The sequence below is a fragment of the Schistocerca nitens genome, chromosome 8 (assembly GCF_023898315.1).
Source record: "Schistocerca nitens isolate TAMUIC-IGC-003100 chromosome 8, iqSchNite1.1, whole genome shotgun sequence".
NCBI classification, from domain to species: domain Eukaryota; kingdom Metazoa; phylum Arthropoda; class Insecta; order Orthoptera; family Acrididae; genus Schistocerca; species Schistocerca nitens.
The window spans coordinates 437406770-437427666 of NC_064621.1; the positions used below are offsets into that span (position 1 = coordinate 437406770).

A 20897-nucleotide genomic window follows, 5' to 3' on the forward strand; every position below is an offset into this window, starting at 1 on the left:
AAGAATAATGCCTATCACTCTGCCAAGCAAGATATTGCAGTGGTTAGCACACTGGGCTTGAATTGGGGAGGATGACTCTTCAAACCAGCATTCAGCAATCCTGATTTAGGTTTTCCATGATTTCCCTAAATTACTTAAGGCCAATGCTGGGACGGTTCCTTTGAAATGGAACAGTCAATTTCCTTCACCACACTTTCCTAATCCGAGCTTGTGCTCCATCTCCAATGACCTCATTGTTGACAGACGTTAAACACTAATCTCCTCCTCCTTCTGTCACTGTAAAAAGTGTCATGAATAACAGATCAGCTAAAATATCGTGAATCAAGCAACCTTTAAACATGAACACAATTTATAATTGGAAAATATGGCTACAAGAATTAGGCAGTGCAGGTTCAATGCATTGCAAAATTAAAGTAAAAGTAACTTTATCTCATTCTTAAGTGTCCAGGTATATCATAATAAGAGCCAGCAAGTTGCAAAGACAAAAGTATCAGTGGAAAACAAGAAGTTTGTCTTTGATCTGCACCCGCTGGTTGGAGCTGCTCGTGGTAGTAGCCAGATGTGCAGGAGATGTGCTTTCTTGTGTAAATGTCTGTGTATTTTCTTTGCTGAAGAAGGATTTGGCCCAAAGCTATAACATGTAAAAGTCTTTTCATTGTGCCTGGCTGCAACTCAACGTGTCATCTATACAGTGAGTAGCAGTCCGTCCTTTTCCTGATATTATCGTAAATACTTTACTGTTTTCTCATTGTCTTATAAGCATGCTGTTGCATATTTCATATCATTAAGAGTTTCATACTAAGTCAATAAACAATACACTGGGCATCACAAGGAGGTATGCATCTACAATTCAAGGGAGTTTCAGTCATCAAAAAAGGTCACCTCATCAATCACAACATGCCATCAGCTGCACTCAAGCACATTCATTATCCCACTGATAAAGCTTTTAATGATATTTAATTCATATTCATTGTTTACCAGGAAGGTAGAAATGAAGAAAACACCATAAAAAATTAGTCATAACGTATTGTTCAGCTTTCCTCTTTGCTTTCTGAGTAACACATTCTTTCATTTACTAAAACATTCTCTCATGCACATGGTAAATGGTCTATACATTGTTACAAAATTTTACTAAAATTGTGTTAAATTTTTCAGTCTGACATGATGCTGGATCTCAACTGCAAAAGGATACGACAGCAGCCAAAACTTTCACAGAAAGGTTCACCTGAGGTTTCTGAAAGCACTGCGAATGAAACTCAGGAAGCACTCAGTTGTAATACCACAACAGAACGTAATGAAGAATTAAACTTGTCCACTACAACATAAAATAGCACGTTTAGTTTCAAAAAACATGTGCCAACAAAAAATATTTACTTTGAAACAGTTTAGGAATGATATCTCTCAATGAAACTAGACAATGATAGCAGTTAAGGTTCTGTTGCCAGTTCTGAAAAATGTGAATCAAATTAAACTTCCAATTTCACTGTATTTCAGTGCTTTAAAATGTCAATAAATGATTGTCAATAAATGAACATTGTTTCAGTATATTATATATATTATAAGGACAATAGCCATAGTTTTGAGTATGCATGTGCATATTATGTAAGCCAAAACCAAACATTTAAATCAGATTATAAAGTATGAGTAACTCAGTCCATTTCAGTCACATTTAATAAAATGGAACAATTCTGAAACAATGAAATCATATTGAGGTACTTGGTGGAATCACACTCTTAGATTTATATTTTTTCCGTATTATCTTTCATACTAGTGTCAAGATGACACCTTCATTACATGTATAATTGATCCTTTTCCTCCATGTTACCACAATCACAACAGCCAAATAAAAATTTGATTAATGAGAAAAAAGAGTCAAATGATGGTGTAATCACTGCACACGTTTGAAGTAGAATCAATAACTCTGATGTGACATGAACACTAATTACAAAGGTATCATCTCATATCTCATTTTCTGAGTATCAATGCAGTATATGTGCATTATGATGTTATACAGTTACTACTATAGTTTAACTAGCTGTTTAAATTAAGGATACCTACTGAAATTATTAAAACTGTGTGCTAACCACAAAGGAAGCTTTGAATCCTCTACATTGAATTATCTGTGTCATCAGTCAATGATTCAAGAACATTACTAAGTGAAGTGTTACAGTGGTTATGTCACTCGATTCGAACTTGCAGGTTCTTTTTAGCTGAAGAAGATGTTAACATTTCTGCCAGATGTTAGGTAGTTGCACATTTCCATTCTGTTAAAAAAAAGTTTTATCTTAATCCATTAGTTATTATGTAGTCATCTACAGAACGCCATTGCAAGAGTGCAAGCTGGTGGTCCATTTCAATGTCAAACAGATCTGCTTTAGGTGGATTTATTATGTTCCCACTGCATCCATATCAATTTTTTTAATATGCTTCCTGCTATTGACTGTGGGAAATGGTACAATGTCTCTAGAGTGCATAGACTTCTCCCTATTCAAGTACTGATATATGACGTCATCCTTCCACCCAACTTATAGTGTATACATCAACAAACCAAGCATCCTCTACCACCAATTCTGATTACATTTGCTGTGTAATGGTTTTTGCTAAACTGATAAGATGCATGGAAATAGGCAGCACTCAGATTGCCTTTTTCACCCTTTAATACAGTCCAATGCAGAATCCAGTTAATACTACGGTAGTGTTGTGTACATGTTGCAAGGCACTTATTACTGAAACATATGGAACTGTATAGCACAGTTCTTAACAAAAGTACTCTATTGGGGGATGAAATGAAGTTCTTCTTAACCGCATGGAAGACTGGATACATAGTCAGAACAGTTCTACTCTAAGTTTCAACAACGAAAATTCACGATTTTTCAATGCAGGTCAGGAGGTGTTGAGATCACAGTGTAATCACTGTTATCACATTAAGAGCAGCTCTAAGTATAACTGATCTAGGAAAAAAGAAAAGAATGTATTTTAATGGTAATGCCTTATTCTTCTCAAAGTGTATTAACAATGTTTAAAAAGTATGTAATAAAATATTATCTCTTACAACATTGTTACTTTCATCAGAAATCTCTTATTGTAACTAAAACAGGTCAATGACACACAGCAGACATGGAATGAGTAGGTCCAAATTTAATACAGGCAACAGTACATCTGCAAGGAAAGAACAGTACTTCCATTCCTTCCTAGAAGCAAATCTTAAACAGGCATGCAGCACAAAGGGATCATAGCAGTCTTGATGGATACACCCTTCTCCCACCCCGCCTTTCAACTCCCATGACCTCTGGTTGTGGTTTTGCTTCCAAAGAGGGATTGTTCACAGGTTCCTCAATTACCAGCAACCCTCACAATTCACCCTAACAGTTCACAGCTTGAGCCTTCAGTCACTGCAGAGGCGTGTGACATCACAAGCCCGCCGCAGCTGATAGTGCAACCTACCAAGTCAGAAATGCATTGCATGACCAGATTACTGTCATTGGGGGAGTGCACCAACATATAACACTCATAAATCCTTCAGCACCTCCACTTAGTTAACAAGCCTAAGATCATTCCTGAAACGCTGTTACTCATGAATTGTCTCCCTTGTCTGCATGCCAAGCTCCCGTGGAATTAGTCCCACATGACTATACAAACGTTGATGTGGCACCATAATAAATAAATTGTGATCAAGACTGTTTTTAATAGTAAATATTTGAGTCGCTTAGATGCAAAACAGTCCATGTCCACTTTTTTAAAAAGATTGAGTTGGCAACTTTGGATTGTAGAGCATGACATTTTACACATGTTTGAAATGCTATTTATGCTCAAAGCTCTCCATGTCCTATGGAAAACAGCTCACGAAAAGTGTGGTTAGATTCAAAACTGTCCATGTCCATCAGTAAGTTGGGTGCAAAACTTGCCTTGTCCTTTTTGACAAATCGCATTGAAGGCTGGGGTAATGTGACTGTAATGCAAGATGGCTACCATAAGCATTTAAACATTGTATTTGTGTGGTATCTTACAGCTGTTTATTCTGAAAGTTATACACATTCTCAGAATGCTATAAAAGTCCACGGGGAGCCTAATTATAATTCTGAAATCAACCTACCAGTGTCCGTATGCAAACGTGGGAAACACTTAGGACACACAAACTCGAGCTGCATTACGAACACTGTTGTTCCTATTAATGAAAAGAAACTGGAGGATGTTTCAAAACTTCTCAAGAAACACTATAGCAAGTCCTGGAGGGAATGTGAATCTTTGTCATGGTACATGACATTACTAGGTTCCAGCGGGCCAGGGGCATCAGTTGAATCAGAATGCCTAGCAGGAGAAGATGGAGACATTGTTCCAGATATGATGTATTAAGTGGATTGCAGTTTGTCAGTTGTTACACCATGTACCTTCAGAAATATTAAAAGCAATTAAAACTGAATACACAGTTTTATGTTCACCCTATGTCCTCTCCTCATGTACAACTAGTCAGGTTCAAAACTGTCCATGTCCACTTCAGTTGCATGCAAAAGTGGCCATCTGCAAAGTCAGATGCAAAACTGTCCAAGTCCATTTTTATTTTGCTTATATGTTACATGCATTGAGTTCCTGATTTTTTTTCAATAGCCCAAATGGTTTTGTACTAATCCATACTTATGTATACAACATACAGTGTAGGGCAGTGTGTATTTACCCAGTGAAAACAGTTTTTCCACTTTTTATCAATACCGGTTATGGAGGACATGGACAGTTTTGCATCTAGGCAACTCATTTGTAACACATGATCACTGTTCACTCCCATAATGTATTTGGATGTATTGTGCTGAAGGGTTATGATACGAGCCGAGTTGGGTGCAGTAGGCCTGCACGGTGACTTGCAAGAATGTGAAGGCGGAAGGACACAGAAAAGCCAGGGGTAGCTTAGAAATATGAGGCAGTATCCACATGGGATGGAGAAGGTGGACCGGTCTGATTAGAGGCTGCTAAAGGGTAAAAAAGGAATTCAATTGAAAAAACTTTAAATTGGAGCAGAGGGACAGAGTAAAATTTAGAGAAAAGTGTAATCAAATGTGCAAAAATCAACAGGGAAAGTATAAAGTAGAATGTGTCTGTTTTAAGGGAAAAAATGGTTGCTGATGTCACAAGCGGCTTAGTGGGGGAGAAGGGCACACAGCACACCATAGTTGAGGGCTAGCTGCTCAACTGGGGAGCAGTACGGATGGCTGGCAGTTGTGCTCCCGCAAGATTAGAAACTAAGCTTTGCTTTTTGGCTACATCTGAATAAGACCATGGCAAAGTAACGTTCGCCTAGGTTATGGAGTTATTTTGACTGTGAATGAATGTTTATTTTAATATGTCACAATAACTGAGGCATAGACGCAAAAAGGTAACTGAGCAAAGCTTATTGTGTGCAGCAACACGACAGTCATTGAATTCAGTAAGTTAGCTGCTGTGCTCACTTCTGCTGTTCCAATTCTGTTTTTGATTTCTGCCAATGATCCTTATGACCAATTGGTTATGATCATGCTTATTTTTATGTGGGGTATCAAGTGTAAGTAAATATGTTCAAATGTCTGTGAAATCCTATGGGACTTAACTGCTAAAGTCATCAGTCCCTAAGCTTACACACTACTTAACCTAAATTATCCTAAGGACAAACACACACACCCATGCCCGAGGGAGGACTTGAACCTCCGCTGGGATCAGCCGCACAGTCCATGACTGCAGCGCCTTAGACCGCTCGGCTAGTCCCGTGTGGCAAGTGTAAGTAAAAATTGAATTCCCTGGCATCAGTAATACAAGATCCTGACCTTGTGCATTCAAAGACTCATGTAGCAACTGAGTGAATTATATTAATATTATCACAATTGCGATTAACCTGATAGCGACAAAAATCAAATGCAATTGGCATCTGACAGTGGTATTTAATCCACTTACAAGGGCATACCAGTCTGACCACTATCTGGCTGGATTCTGGTGTGTAAACTACGATTTTGCAATTATTTTTTGTAATAAGTTATATCATAGGAGTTTGTGTCCAATGTGTCTCTAGAATATAGCTGCTTTTATCAGAGCTGCGTTGCATTATTTAGTAGCATCAAAATTCCTCTCCAAACCTTAGTTCTGCGTATTTGCTAAGTCCAGAATCCACAGGGTGCCGAATAACATACGAGCAGCTGGTAAGGGCATGTAAGATTACAGGTAGAGAAAGTGCGGAGGCTGACTACGCTGCCACTGCACAGGTAAGTCACATAGAGGACCTATCATGCACACCTGTAAATCTACTGCTTACCATGCCAGACAGTCCAAGGGGTCCAGTATGTTATAAGTTAGGGTTTGTCTTTCTGCAGAGGGGATGTTACAATGTGGTACATTGGCCTAGAGAATGCTACAAGGTTGCAAGAGAAGGTACAAGAGAATTTGATTGCACAGGCACACAAAAAGAGTCAGAACTTTAGGCTACTGTGTCAAACTTTCAAATAAAGGATTTGGTATAAGATCGGGATTTTCATCATAACTCGAATTTAAAGAAGGAAATGGGACCCTGATACAGGGCAAGATAAAGGTTTACACAATACAGATATGATTAAAAGACAGTAGAGTTTGCACCCTTTGTGAATTCGGTGGACAAATGACCACCAGCTGCCCCAGTTAAATTGTTTCTGTATTTCTGCGTAAGTTTCTTTGGGACAATTTCTATCTTTTTTGACTATTGTATTATCTTTTATTAATATTATACCTTCTGCTACCACTTCTTCCAGAAACAAAACTAAAAAAAAAAGAAAAAGAAATATGACTCCAACATCTTGTAGTCTAGAGTTTATTCAATAATAATTGTATTGGTATGTTTACAAAGATAGCCATGAGCTTAGTTAATAAACTTAACTGTAAATTAACATTTCAAAGAAAATTTTGAAGATGTATGACATGTAGCATATGAAAAGACAAGAATAAGAAAAATTTTAGCCCTGCTATCATATGATAGTAATAGAAAGTGGAGGAAGTTATACCACTATGACACCAGCAGAGAAATGGTTTAACTCACAAGGTCTTTCCATAAGCTATGAATATAGTAAGCTAAATATTCTGGAATATAGAGTAAGAACTTATTGGTTTTGTACATTTTTTTGAACATAAAGAAAGATGAATAGAATGGGTGGGTTTGTATTAGAATTTTATTGAGTATTGACCAACAAACAGGCTCACCACAGAAATTATACTGACCATTGACAATGACTCACATGAATATACTTGCCAATTCCATTGCATTTCAAAGGAATTTGTTAGGATCAATTTTCAGGGTGTCTGCGATAGTGAAGCCACAGCAAGTCAATTCTGTAGGGAATGCCAAACAACTTCTCCCTCCAGTGCCATGGCGAAGCATCTTCGTGAAACTGGTCCCTAGGGTGGGGTGTGGTAAGGGAATCCATCTATGGGATACTGTCTTCTTTGATCCTAGCATACCTGTCTCTCTAATTCCTTTCCTTACTTCTCCGTTAGGAGTATGCAATTTATGTTCCTTCTGTCCATACACAAAATTCCTATCAGAGGATCTCTTCTTTTTACAGTCTATAAACTAGAATTTACAGCCTGCAACAGTAGGATTGTACTAGTGGATATTTCACCTATGATAATGACAACAAAGTAAGTGGCACATATTGTGGGGGAAAAGAGTTGAGGTAGGAGATGGAAGGCAAGGCAGACTGATGGACTGCTAACATCCATAGCCGAATAAGAAGCAAGATCTTAAGAGTTAACAACAGAACGAGAAGTTTGATAACTAGTATTCAACAAGGAGTAGGTCCATAATGGATAATTTTTAATGGCAGGAGACAAAGTGCTAATGTTATCCTAGTGTATTCACAAGAAATATATGGAATAAAATCTTTTGTATGGTCTAAATCTATCAATTAAAAGAAAGTAAGGGATAATCTGTATATTACCAGTAAGCAGAAGTGAGACACTAATGCATATGAAGTAAGGAGGAAAAAGGAGTTAGAAGAGAGGAGGAAAGATATTTAGATAGAGAGCAATTATGTAATGTCAGCAGAAAGCAATTATGGGAGAAACTTATCTTTTAGAGTGAGAACAGATAGTAAAAGGGTGCTAGTAACTGTGTTTACAGATGAAGTTAAGATGGGGCATACCCAAACAGTAGATAAGATGCAGGAGAGGAAAAGGGTAAGCAGATCCATAGAAGGAATGGCCTATACCGTGGTCAGGTGAATCCTTGGAAGGAATGACCTGTACCATTTAATGGAAGTAGGAGAGAGGAAGGTTAGACGGACCCATAGAAGGGATGGTCTATACCTTGGTCAGTGAATCCACTGAGGGAATGACCTGTACCATACTTTTTTTAGGGAAGTAAGGGTACACCATCTATAATGGTATGGACATTTAACACAGTGACTGCGTTAAGAAGGAGTGCAAGCACAGTGAATACAGAGGTAGGAAACTGTATAATGTCTGCTGGTCATGGTTAAAAAGTTTTCACCAAAGTAGTTCTATAATCAAATAAACTTACCTGATAGTAGAGATGCAAATGGTTGGAGCACGAATGTTCCATGCTTGCTGACTAGAGACTGTACTGAGATTTGATTCTAGAGACTGATAGTACGCATTTACCTCACAAGAAGCCCTTCAGGTAATAATCATGTGAGAAAGAATAACAGGTAACTAACTATGTACACATATAAGAAGTAAACAAGAAACTCTTGAATATACTGGCTTGAAGACTACAATTGATAAATAAGTATAAAAACCATAAGTAAGTTGACGCAAAGTGATATCTTGTTTTATACAAAGACTGGCCATTACAGGACAATTACTTGCTTCAAACATGATGTGAAGTAAATAAGATGAAGTTATGCAAAGTAGACTAACACTCTTTAACATAACTTACTTGAAATGAAACGAAATTGAAAAGACTTGTTATTAAAAATGAAGTTTTATTCCTTGTTAAAGAACAAAAAAATCAAGTGTTTTTTATGTAATTAGGTTGTTTATAGTTGTATGTTAAGGAGAAATCAAATTTTTTTGACATTGCGAGAGGTCATAACATCTTCCCTTTAAGTGGGGAAATACGAAGCACTAATGCCATTTTGGCAAATGTGCAGTACAAGTAAAAATGATCGTGACAGAATAATATTAAGTAGGGAGTAAGTTGCCAGATATATACTGTGCACAAGGGTGTTTGTTTTTGTAAGTGCAGATATTAAATGGAAGGTGTGGAATATGAGAAAATGGCAAGATGTGATGACAAATAAATGGCTTCACCTGTTGTGAGTAGGGCCTTTTACAGTTTGGCATCATTGGCATCGCCACTTGGCATTGGCACAAGCATCAAAGAGCCAACCACACTCTCCAACAATGAAAACAAAAGACAGGATGGTTTTGTGACAAATGAAATACAATGTAATCTGCATTGTCATGTTGAGACTTTGAGGTATGTGTAATATAAAAGTTGTGTTCTACTCTAATTCATAAATCACACCCATTCAAGGAAATATATGTTTGTAAAAGGAAAGCAGTGGATGTGCCTTTTCATGATATGAGTAGAAGTTATCTTCTTTTGCTCCAATAACAGCTGCAGAACATGAAGAAGTTAAGCCTTTCCTCAGCTACACGAGATTTCAGAGGTACTGATTAACAGGACCTCAACTTCAAGATAATGAACTAAGGTAACTGGACTGAATGAAAAATGTAAATATGTGAGATGTTACATGGGGCGACAGATCTCGTGAAGTGTTCTGACTCAGCTTGAACTACAAGGAGTGAGCCAGCAGCTACATAAAAGCCTAAGCCAACAAGAGAAAAACATTCAATTTCAGGAATAAAATGTTCAATGGAATGTGTACATTAGAAAACACTACTACCCTATATCATTGATATTCACTGTAGAATATTAGAACATATTACGAGGTGGAAACTTAGTGAGGTATCTTGAATATAATGAGCTCCTCCCTGCCAACCAGGAAAAATTTCAAAACATCAGTCATACTAAATCAAATTTGCACTCTTCATACACGACAACCTGAAAGCCACAGACCAAGAAAATCATGTGAATGAAGTGGTTTGTGACTTCAGAAGAGCACATGACCCAGTCCCACTTGAAGAAATAAAAGTAGCATCCAATGTATCCTAAGGGAAGTGTGGTGGGACCCAGACTGTTTATGTTGTATATTAATGACCTGGCAGACAATATGTATAGTAATCTCAGACTTTTTGGAGATGATGCAGTTATCTGAAAAATGGTGCACAAATATCCATCCAGTGTCGTGAAGTTTGAAAATCTCCTTTAAATGTATTGCAATATAAAACTGCGCACTTTACAATATGCAGAAGCAACATCTTTAGACTACAATCTTGAGACTACAACATCAATGAGTCATGATAGGAATTAGTGGATTCATACCAACACCCGAGCGTTACAGTTTGTGGGATATGAAATGGAATAAGAAAAGCAGGTGGCAGACTTCAGCTCATTGATAGGAGTCTGGAAAAATGTAGTTAGTCTACAAAACAGGGCACTTACAAAACAATGGCTGGTGCCATCTTAAAATATTGCTCAAATGTGTCAGACCTGCAGCAGGCAGGATTGTCAGGGGATATTGAATGTATACAAAGAAAAGCAGCATCAATGGTCATACGTTTGTTTGACTCATGAGAGACAACCATGGAAATACTGAAAAACCTGAATTGGCAGACACTTGAAGATAAACAACAGTTATTCCATGAGAACCTGCTTATAAAGTCTCAAAATCCAGTATAATGTGAAGAATTTATGAAGATACTACATTCTCCTATTTATCACTCACTTAGGAACTACAAAGGCAAGATTACACAAATTACAGTGCACACAGAGGCTTTTAAACAGTCATTCTTCTTGCATAAATGAAATGAGAAGAAACTCTAAGACGTAGTTGTCGCTGTTGTGGCCTTCAGTCCAGAGACTGGTATGATGCAGCTCTCCATGCTACTCTATCCTGTGAAAGCTTCATCTCCCAGTACCTACTGCAACCTACATATGTGGTACAATGAGCTTTATCCTCTACATCTACATCTACATCTACATCCATACTCCACAAGCCACCTGACGGTGTGTGGCAGAGGGTACCCTGAGTACCTCTATTGGTTCTCCCTTCTATTCCAGTCTCGTATTGTTCGTGGAAAGAAGGATTGTCGGTATGCTTCTGTGTGGGCTCTAATCTCTCTGATTTTATCCTCATGGTCTCTTCGCGAGATATACGTAGGAGGGAGCAATATACTACTTGACTCTTCGGTGATGGTATGTTCTCGAAACTTTAACAAAAGCCAGTACCAAGCTACTGAGTGTCTCTCCTGCAGAGTCTTCCACTGGAGTTTATCTATCATCTCCGTAACGCTTTCGTGATTACTAAATGATCCTGTAACGAAGTGCGCTGCTCTCTGTTGGATCTTCTTTATCTCTTCTATCAACCCTATCTGGTACGGATCCCACACTGCTGAGCAGTATTCAAGCAGTGGGCGAACAAGCGTACTGTAACCTACTTCCTTTGTTTTCGGATTGCATTTCCTTAGGATTCTTCCAATGAATCTCAGTCTGGCATCTGCTTTACCGACGATCAACTTTATATGATCATTTCATTTTAAATCACTCCTAATGCGTACTCCCAGATAATTTATGGAATTAACTGCTTCCAGTTGCTGACCTGCTATTTCGTAGCTAAATGATAAGGGATCTATCTTTCTATGTATTCGCAGCACATTACTCTTGTCTACATTGAGATTGAATTGCCATTCCCTGCTCCATGCGTCAATTCGCTGCAGATCCTCCTGCATTTTAGTACAATTTTCCATTGTTACAACCTCTCGATACACCACAGCATCATCTGCAAAAAGCCTCAGTGAACTCTACCATGTACCTCACAGTAATTTGTAGTGTGTGCATGTAAATTAATTTTGTAAATATTACTACATGCTGAACCTTTATAAGTGTTTTAATATGTATAGTAATTAACACTCGTACTCTTTTACACACTACAGTAATAGAAATTCTTCTAAAGAATAAAAGGTGTTGCCAAGGAGAAACTTCTTCAGTTTGTTTTCGAATTTTTCTTTGCTGTCTGTCAGACATTTTATACTGCTGTGAATATGATCAAAAATTTTAATTGGAGTATTGTGTATCCCATACTGTACTAAAGACAACCTTAATGTGGAGTAATTAATGTCATTTTTCCTTCTGATATTGTGTACATCATTGTTCAAAAGGGACTGTAGTGGATTGTTTACAACAAACTTCATGAGGAAACCTCATTTACTGTGAAGAAGTACTCAGAATGACCAACTCAAACATATGTCTACAAGATTAACGTAGGCAAGCAACACATACTATTCTTACAGAAAGTTTTTGAGCAATGATGACTATCCATCTTAAAGCTGAATTACCCCAGAACATTATTCCATGTGACATTACTGAATAAAAATATGCAAAATACATAAGTGTATTGATTTGTCTCTCCCCAAGATTTGCAGTGATAATAAGTACAGACAAGGCTGAAATAACTAGTTTTAGGGGTTCCAAAATGTGTTTTTTCCCTTAAATATATATAGGTATCTACAAATTTTGAAGTTTCCATGCTATTTATTATTTCCTCACCATGCATTACACTTATCATTGGTGTAGTACACCTATACGTGCGGAACTGAATATGTTGTGTCTTTTTAAAATTTAGGATGAGACCGAATAAGTGGTGAAGTACCACTGATACCCCAACCCAACCAGATGTTGTATAGAGGGGAAATGAAGATGAAGATGAAGTTGATGAGGATGAGACCAATGGCAGAAAACCAGCCAATGATACTTTCAACAACACTGCTTACCATTTCTTTTGATTCTGTGTGTATGCTTGTATTGATTAGAACACTAGTAACATCTGAAAAAGAACTTGTATGCCTGGATTGATTACAACACTAATGTAATCTGCAAAAATAACTTATCTGCTTGTTGTATATTAGACAGAAAATCATCTACATATATGAGAAACAGTAACGGACCTAAGACTGAGCTTGGGGGACCCCATACATGATTTTTTCCCCAGTAAGAATGACTTCCCCAGAATGTATTGGTTGAATTACTAAGTATAACTATTTTTGAAAACAATGTAATTGGATGGATGGAAAAATCTACTTACCAAGCAACAGCAGGAGAACACACATATAAAAGATATTAAATATGCAAGCTTTTGGAACCAATGGCTTCTTCTTCTTCTGATAGAAGGGTTAAAGGGGAAGGAAGAGGGATGAATGAAAAGGCCTGGTGAGGTTTAGGAAAAGGGGCAGAGTTCGAAAAAATCATCCAGAGCACCAGGTCAGGGGGGAATTTTCACCCTGTCCAGTAAGTCTCAGGGTTCAGGGTGACTCTTCCAAACTCTACCCCTTTTCCTAAACCTCACCAGTCCTTTTCCTTTTCCCCTCTTCCTTTCTCTTCAATTCTTCTGTCAGAAGGAGGAACCACAGGCTCAGCAAACTTGCATATGTAATACATTTTATGTGTGTGTTTTCCTGCTGCCACTTGGTTTGAATTCTCATGGTTAGATATGATATTATCTATTGGTTGGTTGTTCCATCCATTCCATAAACATAGATAGAAGATGAAGTGGACAAAATGACTTTTTATTTACCATCATCTAATTTTTTTAATTTATTTATTTAGTTTTCATTTCAGTAGCTTCTATAATACAATGTTTTGGACGAGACAATATGAAGACATTTAAAATGAGGCATGCCAGACTTCAATCTTTCAGACTCACACTCATTTCAATTTATTGATCTCTTATTGATGTTGGTTGACATTCATAAGCAACTGGAAATCACCGTACTACTGTAAAATGATTGGCAGCTGCAGCAACTTGGTGTGTTGGAAGAGCTCCCAGGAGTCATTTCCCTGGAATGATGGTACCAAAGGTACCTCAAGTACTATCCTCTCCTGTGGTTCCCGTCTCATGTGCACAAAGGACAGGATCTGTCATTACTCATCCACTTGACTGCGAGTGGCATATCAATGGTAGATCTAGGCATCCTGTACAGGGTGGACAGGGACCAGAGAGGACTCGGATGTTGTGCTGATTACCATAACCAACAAGTTTGAGGTGCTGTCTTTCAATGAAACTGAGCCAGTGGAACTCACTTACCTGTTCTGGGAAACCTGTTTTGTCCAGTGTCAGGTGAAAGCTAATGCAAATATATAGGCTTATTAATCACTGACGTTTCTTCTCAAACATACAGTGAATGATGGTACCCCTTAGTGAGACAGGAAACGACACCAGATTTACTCAGTATGTTACCTGGGGGCCTCCTTTAATATGTTGAAGACATCATTCATGAAGCCTTTGAGAGGACAGGGTGGAAGCAACTGCTGATTGTGATGCATGTTGGAACAAGTGATACCTGCCATCTGAGCTCCAAAGACATACTTAGATCATTCAAGCAACTGGCATAGAAGATTGAAAAGACCAGCCTTGCGCACAGAGTTTTAATGAAACTCACAGTTTGCAGCACTGTCCCAGAATGGATTGTGGCCCCTTGGTTCTGATGAACTTAAAACAGGGACTTCGGAGGTTCTGTGACAAGCTAGGCTGTGACTTCCGGGACTTGTGCCATAGGGTTGAGAACTTTAGGGTCCCCTAAGTGGTTCAGGTATGCACTCCCATCAGAGGCTGTTACCCAGGTACCTGACTGTGTGTGTGATGCACACAATGGTTTTGTAGATTAGGCAACTCTCCATCCAATCCAGATGATGACAGATGTAGGGAACCCAGAAGAATCAGTGTAGGATTGAAAGAAATGCTTCCCACAGGCGAGAGTATTAAAACTCTAATGGTTAAATCCTGAAGTATTCACAACAAAGTGCCTCAGTTTGAAGTGCTCCTGAAAAGCAGTGAAGCTCACATAATACTAGGTAGAAAAAGTTGGCTGAAACCTGAAATTCACAGCAGTGAGAGTAGGCAAATGGGAAATGGAGGTGGCGTATTTGTCACAGTAGACAAGAAACTCCAATACAGCAAGATAGAAATTGAAGCTGCATGTGAGATTGTTTGGGCAAGACTCTGTATCGCTAGTGGGCATAAAATGGTAATTGGATCCTTTTCTCACCCACCGACGCATTTCCTGATGTAACCAAATACTGCAATCATTGGTGGAGACTTTAATAATCCAAATAAATTGGAAAAATTACAGCTTTTTTAGTTGTGAGCATGACAGGACATCCAGTGAAACATTCCTAAATGCCTTCTCTGAGAACGACTTATAACAGATAGTTTGGAATCCCTCTCATCATAGATATGTATTGGATGAAATGGCAACAAATAGATCTGACCTCTTTGAGAATGCCCACATTGAAGCTGGGATCAGAGACCATGATCTGGATGTGGCAACAATGATTACCAAAGTACAAAGGACGACTAAAAGAAGCAGAAAGATATACAGTATGACCTCATTAGTGCGAACTCGCATAAGACGAACTCGCGGTTAATGCCAAAAAAATATTGGTCCCACCAGGAATACGTTAGTTCTTATGGTATGTTTTATCAGTTAACACGAATTTCGGTTAAGGCGAATTACGAACCCTGTTTCAGTTCCTAGCATAATTAAATTTCACTGTAACACAAACTTCTGACCTTAGAGTATTCTAAAGCATAATTTTTTTCCGAAATAAATGTAGAAAATGTAGCTACAAAGCTAATTATACTTATTGTTGACTCGTTTTTAACGTATTGTAGGTCGGAAGCCGCGATTATCACCTCAACAATCAGCGTATGCTGTACATTGTAAGACATTCAATAATGTGTGCAGCAGCATTTAGGAATGTACTCAGTGCCAGATTTGACAAGTGCTCTGTTAGTCGTAGCCGTACCGAATTGGAATACTGATTAAAAACTACAGTTACAAATGGTGCCGTAGCACGCAAAAATGGCAAAGACAGCTCTAAATGTACAGTTAAAGCTTAAGATTCTAGATGAAGTGGACCGTGGTATCAAGAAAACAGCAATTGCAGAGCAGTTTGGAATACCTAAATCTACTTTATCTACGATTATTAAGAATAGAGGAAAAATTATTAATGCAGTGGCATCAGGTTCTGGAAACAAATCTAAATGACTTCGTACCGCCAAGTATGAAGACATCAAGATGTTACTGCTAGAATGGTTAAATCATATGCGTGTATCTAACATGCCTTTAACTGGCCCTGTGATTCAGTCAAAACCAAATGATATTGCTAAAGATATGGGCATTGAAGACTTCCGTTGTTCTGCTGGTTGGTTGTATCGGTTCCAAAAGAGACATCCAATTTCATCTGTACAAATTCGGGGTGAAGCAAATAAAGTTGATGAAGAAAGTGTGAAAAGCTGGTTGCATTAATTCAACAGAGTGAGGGAAAAGTATGCCTCGTGTGATGTGTTTAATATGGATGAAACTGAATTTTTCTACAATCTTTTTCCAAATCACACCCTGGGGATAAAAGGTGATAAGTGTCACGGAGGAGCACGAAGCAAACAACATGTGACTGTTGTAGTGTGCTGTAATGCTGATGGCAGTGAGAAGTTTCATCCCTGGGTTATCAGTAAATCCGAGAAACCACGTTGTTTTAAAAACATAAATATGGACACTTTACCTCGCATCTACTCTCACCCCAAGAAAACTTGGATTGATGGCACATCATTTCGCAAGTGGCTTGTTCATTTCAACAGTCGAATGGTTGCTCAAAATAGACATGTTCTTCTTACATTGGACAGATGTACTGCCCATAATATTCATGATCTGAACCTATCCAACATAAAGGTTCAGTTTTTTCCATCCAACGCCACAAGCCACCTTCAGCCTTTGGACCAAGGCATAATGTCTCTCATAAAGAGAGCTTATTGTAAGCGACTTGTAAGAGCTGCAATTCAAGCTGCTGAAAACAATAGTGCAACCCCAAATTGGAATCTGCTTGACGCAATAAAAGCCATCGCAGCAGCCTGGAACTCAGTATTGCCACATCATATAGGGAAGTGCTTTAACAGAGCTTGGTGACATGGCAACACTGAAGATGTCCGCGAGTTAGAAGATGCCACTTCACCTGATGAATGGACAGTTCTGCAGGACAATGCAAACCCTGGCATTAGTTTCGAAGAATTCATTAGTGTAGACGACGATGTTGCCGTAAGTGCTTCTGTGGAATCTGATGTGCCAAAAGCTGTGAACGAGGTGCAAGAAGGGCCATCAGAAGAAAGTGAAGAGGAAGAGAACACAGATACCATTCTGTCTACCCGCCAGGAGATGTTCACAGCCTTGCACTGTTTAGAACTGTTTTCTTCAACATCTGACGTCACTGCTGGGTTTACGGACGCTATCATTACAATTGGTTGTGAAATTACAAAATATTATCATTCCCATGAACATCAGCAAACCATGACAGAATTTTTTCCAAGAAAGTAACATACATAATTTGTGAGTACTTGGATTTTACAATCATTTTATAGTGTTATAAGTCCACAATAAGGTGATTGATAGTGTAGTGTATTACACATTAGTGTACTGCAGTACATGTATACTTATTAAAATCTGTGTTTTTCACTTAACACAAATTTTTTTAACATGAACTTCTGATTTTTCGGTCTCTTCGGATTCGTGTTAACGAAGTTTTACTGTATATCATCAGTAAACTAGAAAAAAACAGTAGTTTCATATCTCAATAAGGAACTTGAAACTTTCAGCACAGGGCAGGAACATGTAGAGGAACTCTGGCTCAAGTTTAAAAGGATAGTTGACCATGCACTGGATAGATACATACCCAGTAGAACAGTTCATAATAGGAGGGACCCTTAATGGTATGCAGTCACTGTAAAGAAACTTCTATAGAAACAGAGACTATTGCATAATAGGTATAAAACAAGGCATAGGATTATAGACAGAGAGATGCTCAATGAAACGCCTGTGGCTGTCGAGAGGACAGTGTGTGAAGCCTTTGATAACTACCAAAGCAGAATGTTGTCCAAAACCCAAAGAAATTCTGGCCATATGTAAATGTTGCTACTGGCACCAAAATTAGGGTCCAGTCCCCAGCAAATGAGACAGTAACTGAAACTGTGGGTAGTAGAACAAAAGTTGAAATGCTTAACTCTGTTTTGAAATGTTCCTTTACAAAGGAAAACCCAGAAGAGTTGCCTCCAATTTGATCCTCATACCACTGAGAAGATGAATGAGATACGTAAGTATTAGTGTCAGTGATGAAAATTGAACAAAGCTCCAGCTGATGGAATCCATATCAGTTGCTATACTAAATTTGCAGCTGAGCTAGCCTCTGTTCTAACTATAATCTATAGTAGATCCCTCAAACAAAAAAACAGTGCCCAGTTCTTGGAAAAAAGCACAGGTCACACCCATCTACAAGAATGGTAGTAGAAGGTATCCACAAACTACCATCCAATATCCTTGAAATCAATTTGTAGCAGAATCTTACTACATATTCTGGGCTCAAACATAATGAGGTATCTTGAGTGGGATGACAATCTAAATGTCAGTCAGAAAGGATTCTGAAAATATCGATCATGTGAAACTCAACTTGCACAATTCTGACCTGACATAGTGAAAGGTCTGGATCAATGCAGTCAGGTAGATGCAGTATTTCTTGATTTCCAAGAGGCATTTGATGCAGTACCATACCTTTGCTTATAGTCTGAAGTATGATCATATGAAATTTGTGGCTGGATTGAGGATTTTTTGTTAGAGAGGATGCAGCATGTTATCTTGGACGGAAAGTCATCATCAGATGTGCCCCAGGAAAGTGTGTTGGGACCCTTGCTGTTCATGTTGTATGTTAATGACCTTGGACACAATGTTAATAGTAACCTCAGACTTTCTGCAGATGATGCAGTTATCTATGATGGAGTACTATCTGAAAGAACCTGCTTAAATATTCAGTCAGATCTTGATAAGATTTCAACATGGTGCAGAGATTGCCAACTTGCTTTAAATGTTTCAAAATTTAAAATTGTGAACTTAAAAAAATGAAAAAGCTAGTATCCTATGATTATAATGTCAATGAGTCACTGTAGCAACTGGCCAACTCATTCAAATACCCATGTGTAGTACTTTGGAGGGATATGAGATGGAATGATCACGTAGATCCAGTCAAATGTAAAGTAGGTGGTAGACTTCAGTTTATTGGTAGAATACTGGTGAAGCACAATCAGTCTATGAATGAGACTGCTTATGAATCATGCCTGCAACTGGTTCTAGAAAATTGGTGGAGCATGAGGGGCTCATGCCAAATAGGACTAACAAGGGATATTGATTGTATACAGAGAAGGGCACCACAAATGGTCACAGGTTTGTCTGCCCCATGTGAGTGTGTCACAGAGATGCTGAAGAAACTGAATTGACTGGCTCTTGAAGATACATGTAAACTATTCTGAGAAAGTGTACTAACAAAGTTCAAGAATCACCTTTAAATGATGACTCTAGAAATGTACTGCAATCCCCTACATATTGCTCACAAATGGATTGTCATGAATTAGATTAATTACAGCCAATAGGAGTAACCATGGATATTGAATATATACAGAGAAGGGCATCACAAATGGTCACAGGTTTATTGATCTGTGGTAAAGTGTCACAGAGATACTGAAGGAACTAAACTGGAAGACTCTTGAAAATAGATATAAACTACTCCAATAAAGTTAATTAACAAAGTTTCACACACTGGCTTCAATTGATAACTTTAATAATATACTACAACTCCTTATGTATCACTCAGACAGGAATCATGAGGACGTGATTAGAATAATTTCTGCACCTACAGAGGCATTCAAACAATCATTCTTCCCACACCCCGTATGGGAATGGAACAGGAAGAAATGCTAATTACTAGTACAATGGGAGGTATCCTCTGCCATGTACTTCACAGTGGTTTGCAGAGTATAGATGTAGATGTAAATGTTGTCATCTCCACCTCACTTGCGATTACACAAAGTGTCAATCCTATTTTAACCTTTTAGTTTTCTTCCAACAAATTATTATCTTTCCTCATAATTTCACTTCTCATTCAGATTGCTTATCATTCTTTTCAGCCCCCTGTTTACGTAATTTTACGCCCATGGACCCAGTAATTTCTTTTGCTGTCCCCTGCCCCCAAAACAAACTTGACAAGTCTGAAAGACATTTAGCAGCAAAACTACAAAAAGGTTGTTTACAACAAGTATATATATAGAAGAAATCTTTGAAAAAGGAAAATATTGTATGACATTATAGTAACTAAACTTAGGTTCAGAGTAGGAAGATCAGTTGGAGCATGTCCTATCTGCATCCTCAACTGAGGATGACACGGCGGACGGATGGCCCCGATGGGCCACTTGTGGCCTGAAGACAGAGTGCTTTTTTATGTCCAAAATTTAGAATGGAGACACTATTCATACACTGTTATTAACTGCATACATGTACAGACAAAGGATAACATAGTAACCAAAGGATTGGTATATCAACAACAAATGTCAGTATGACAATGACTTTCTTGTCAGTCAGTATTTCAATGACTTTCTTGTCACATCATTATCAGCAAACACATTTATCACATTCTCAAAGCCCATTCAGATCATTTTCTGTTGCTAGTACAGCCAGGTAATTCAAATGCTCTTGGGTCTGAGAAGCAACCAAGTAGTTCTTAAGAACTGGGATTTCAACAACTGGGAAGAATTGTTCAGCAGAGCAGTTCATTTCTTTTGCACTCAAATGAAGTGAAAGAGTGATTCTGATGTTTGGATAAATGTCAAAGAGATATTTCTCCCTTAGAATTTTATTTAAGACAGGCAAAGAAGGATCATTCTCATACCCAGAACTCAAAAGAGAGCTTTTGAGATGAACTTATTCTGTTCCAAAAGACCCCTCTATATCCCCTGAGTAAA

At 38.1% G+C, this 20897-nt stretch overlaps 1 protein-coding gene across 1 annotated transcript in view; it reads left to right on the forward strand.

Annotated features, from left to right (window-relative positions):
* The window catches only part of LOC126198563 (endochitinase-like), a 95862-nt gene extending 94334 nt beyond the window's left edge, over positions 1–1528 (forward strand). The window contains exon 10 of the mRNA XM_049934993.1: positions 1156–1528. Within this exon, the coding sequence (XP_049790950.1) occupies positions 1156–1326 (171 nt within the window). The 3' untranslated portion in view covers positions 1327–1528. The remainder of the gene's footprint in view (positions 1–1155) is intronic.
* Positions 1529–20897: the final 19369 nt, after the last annotated feature.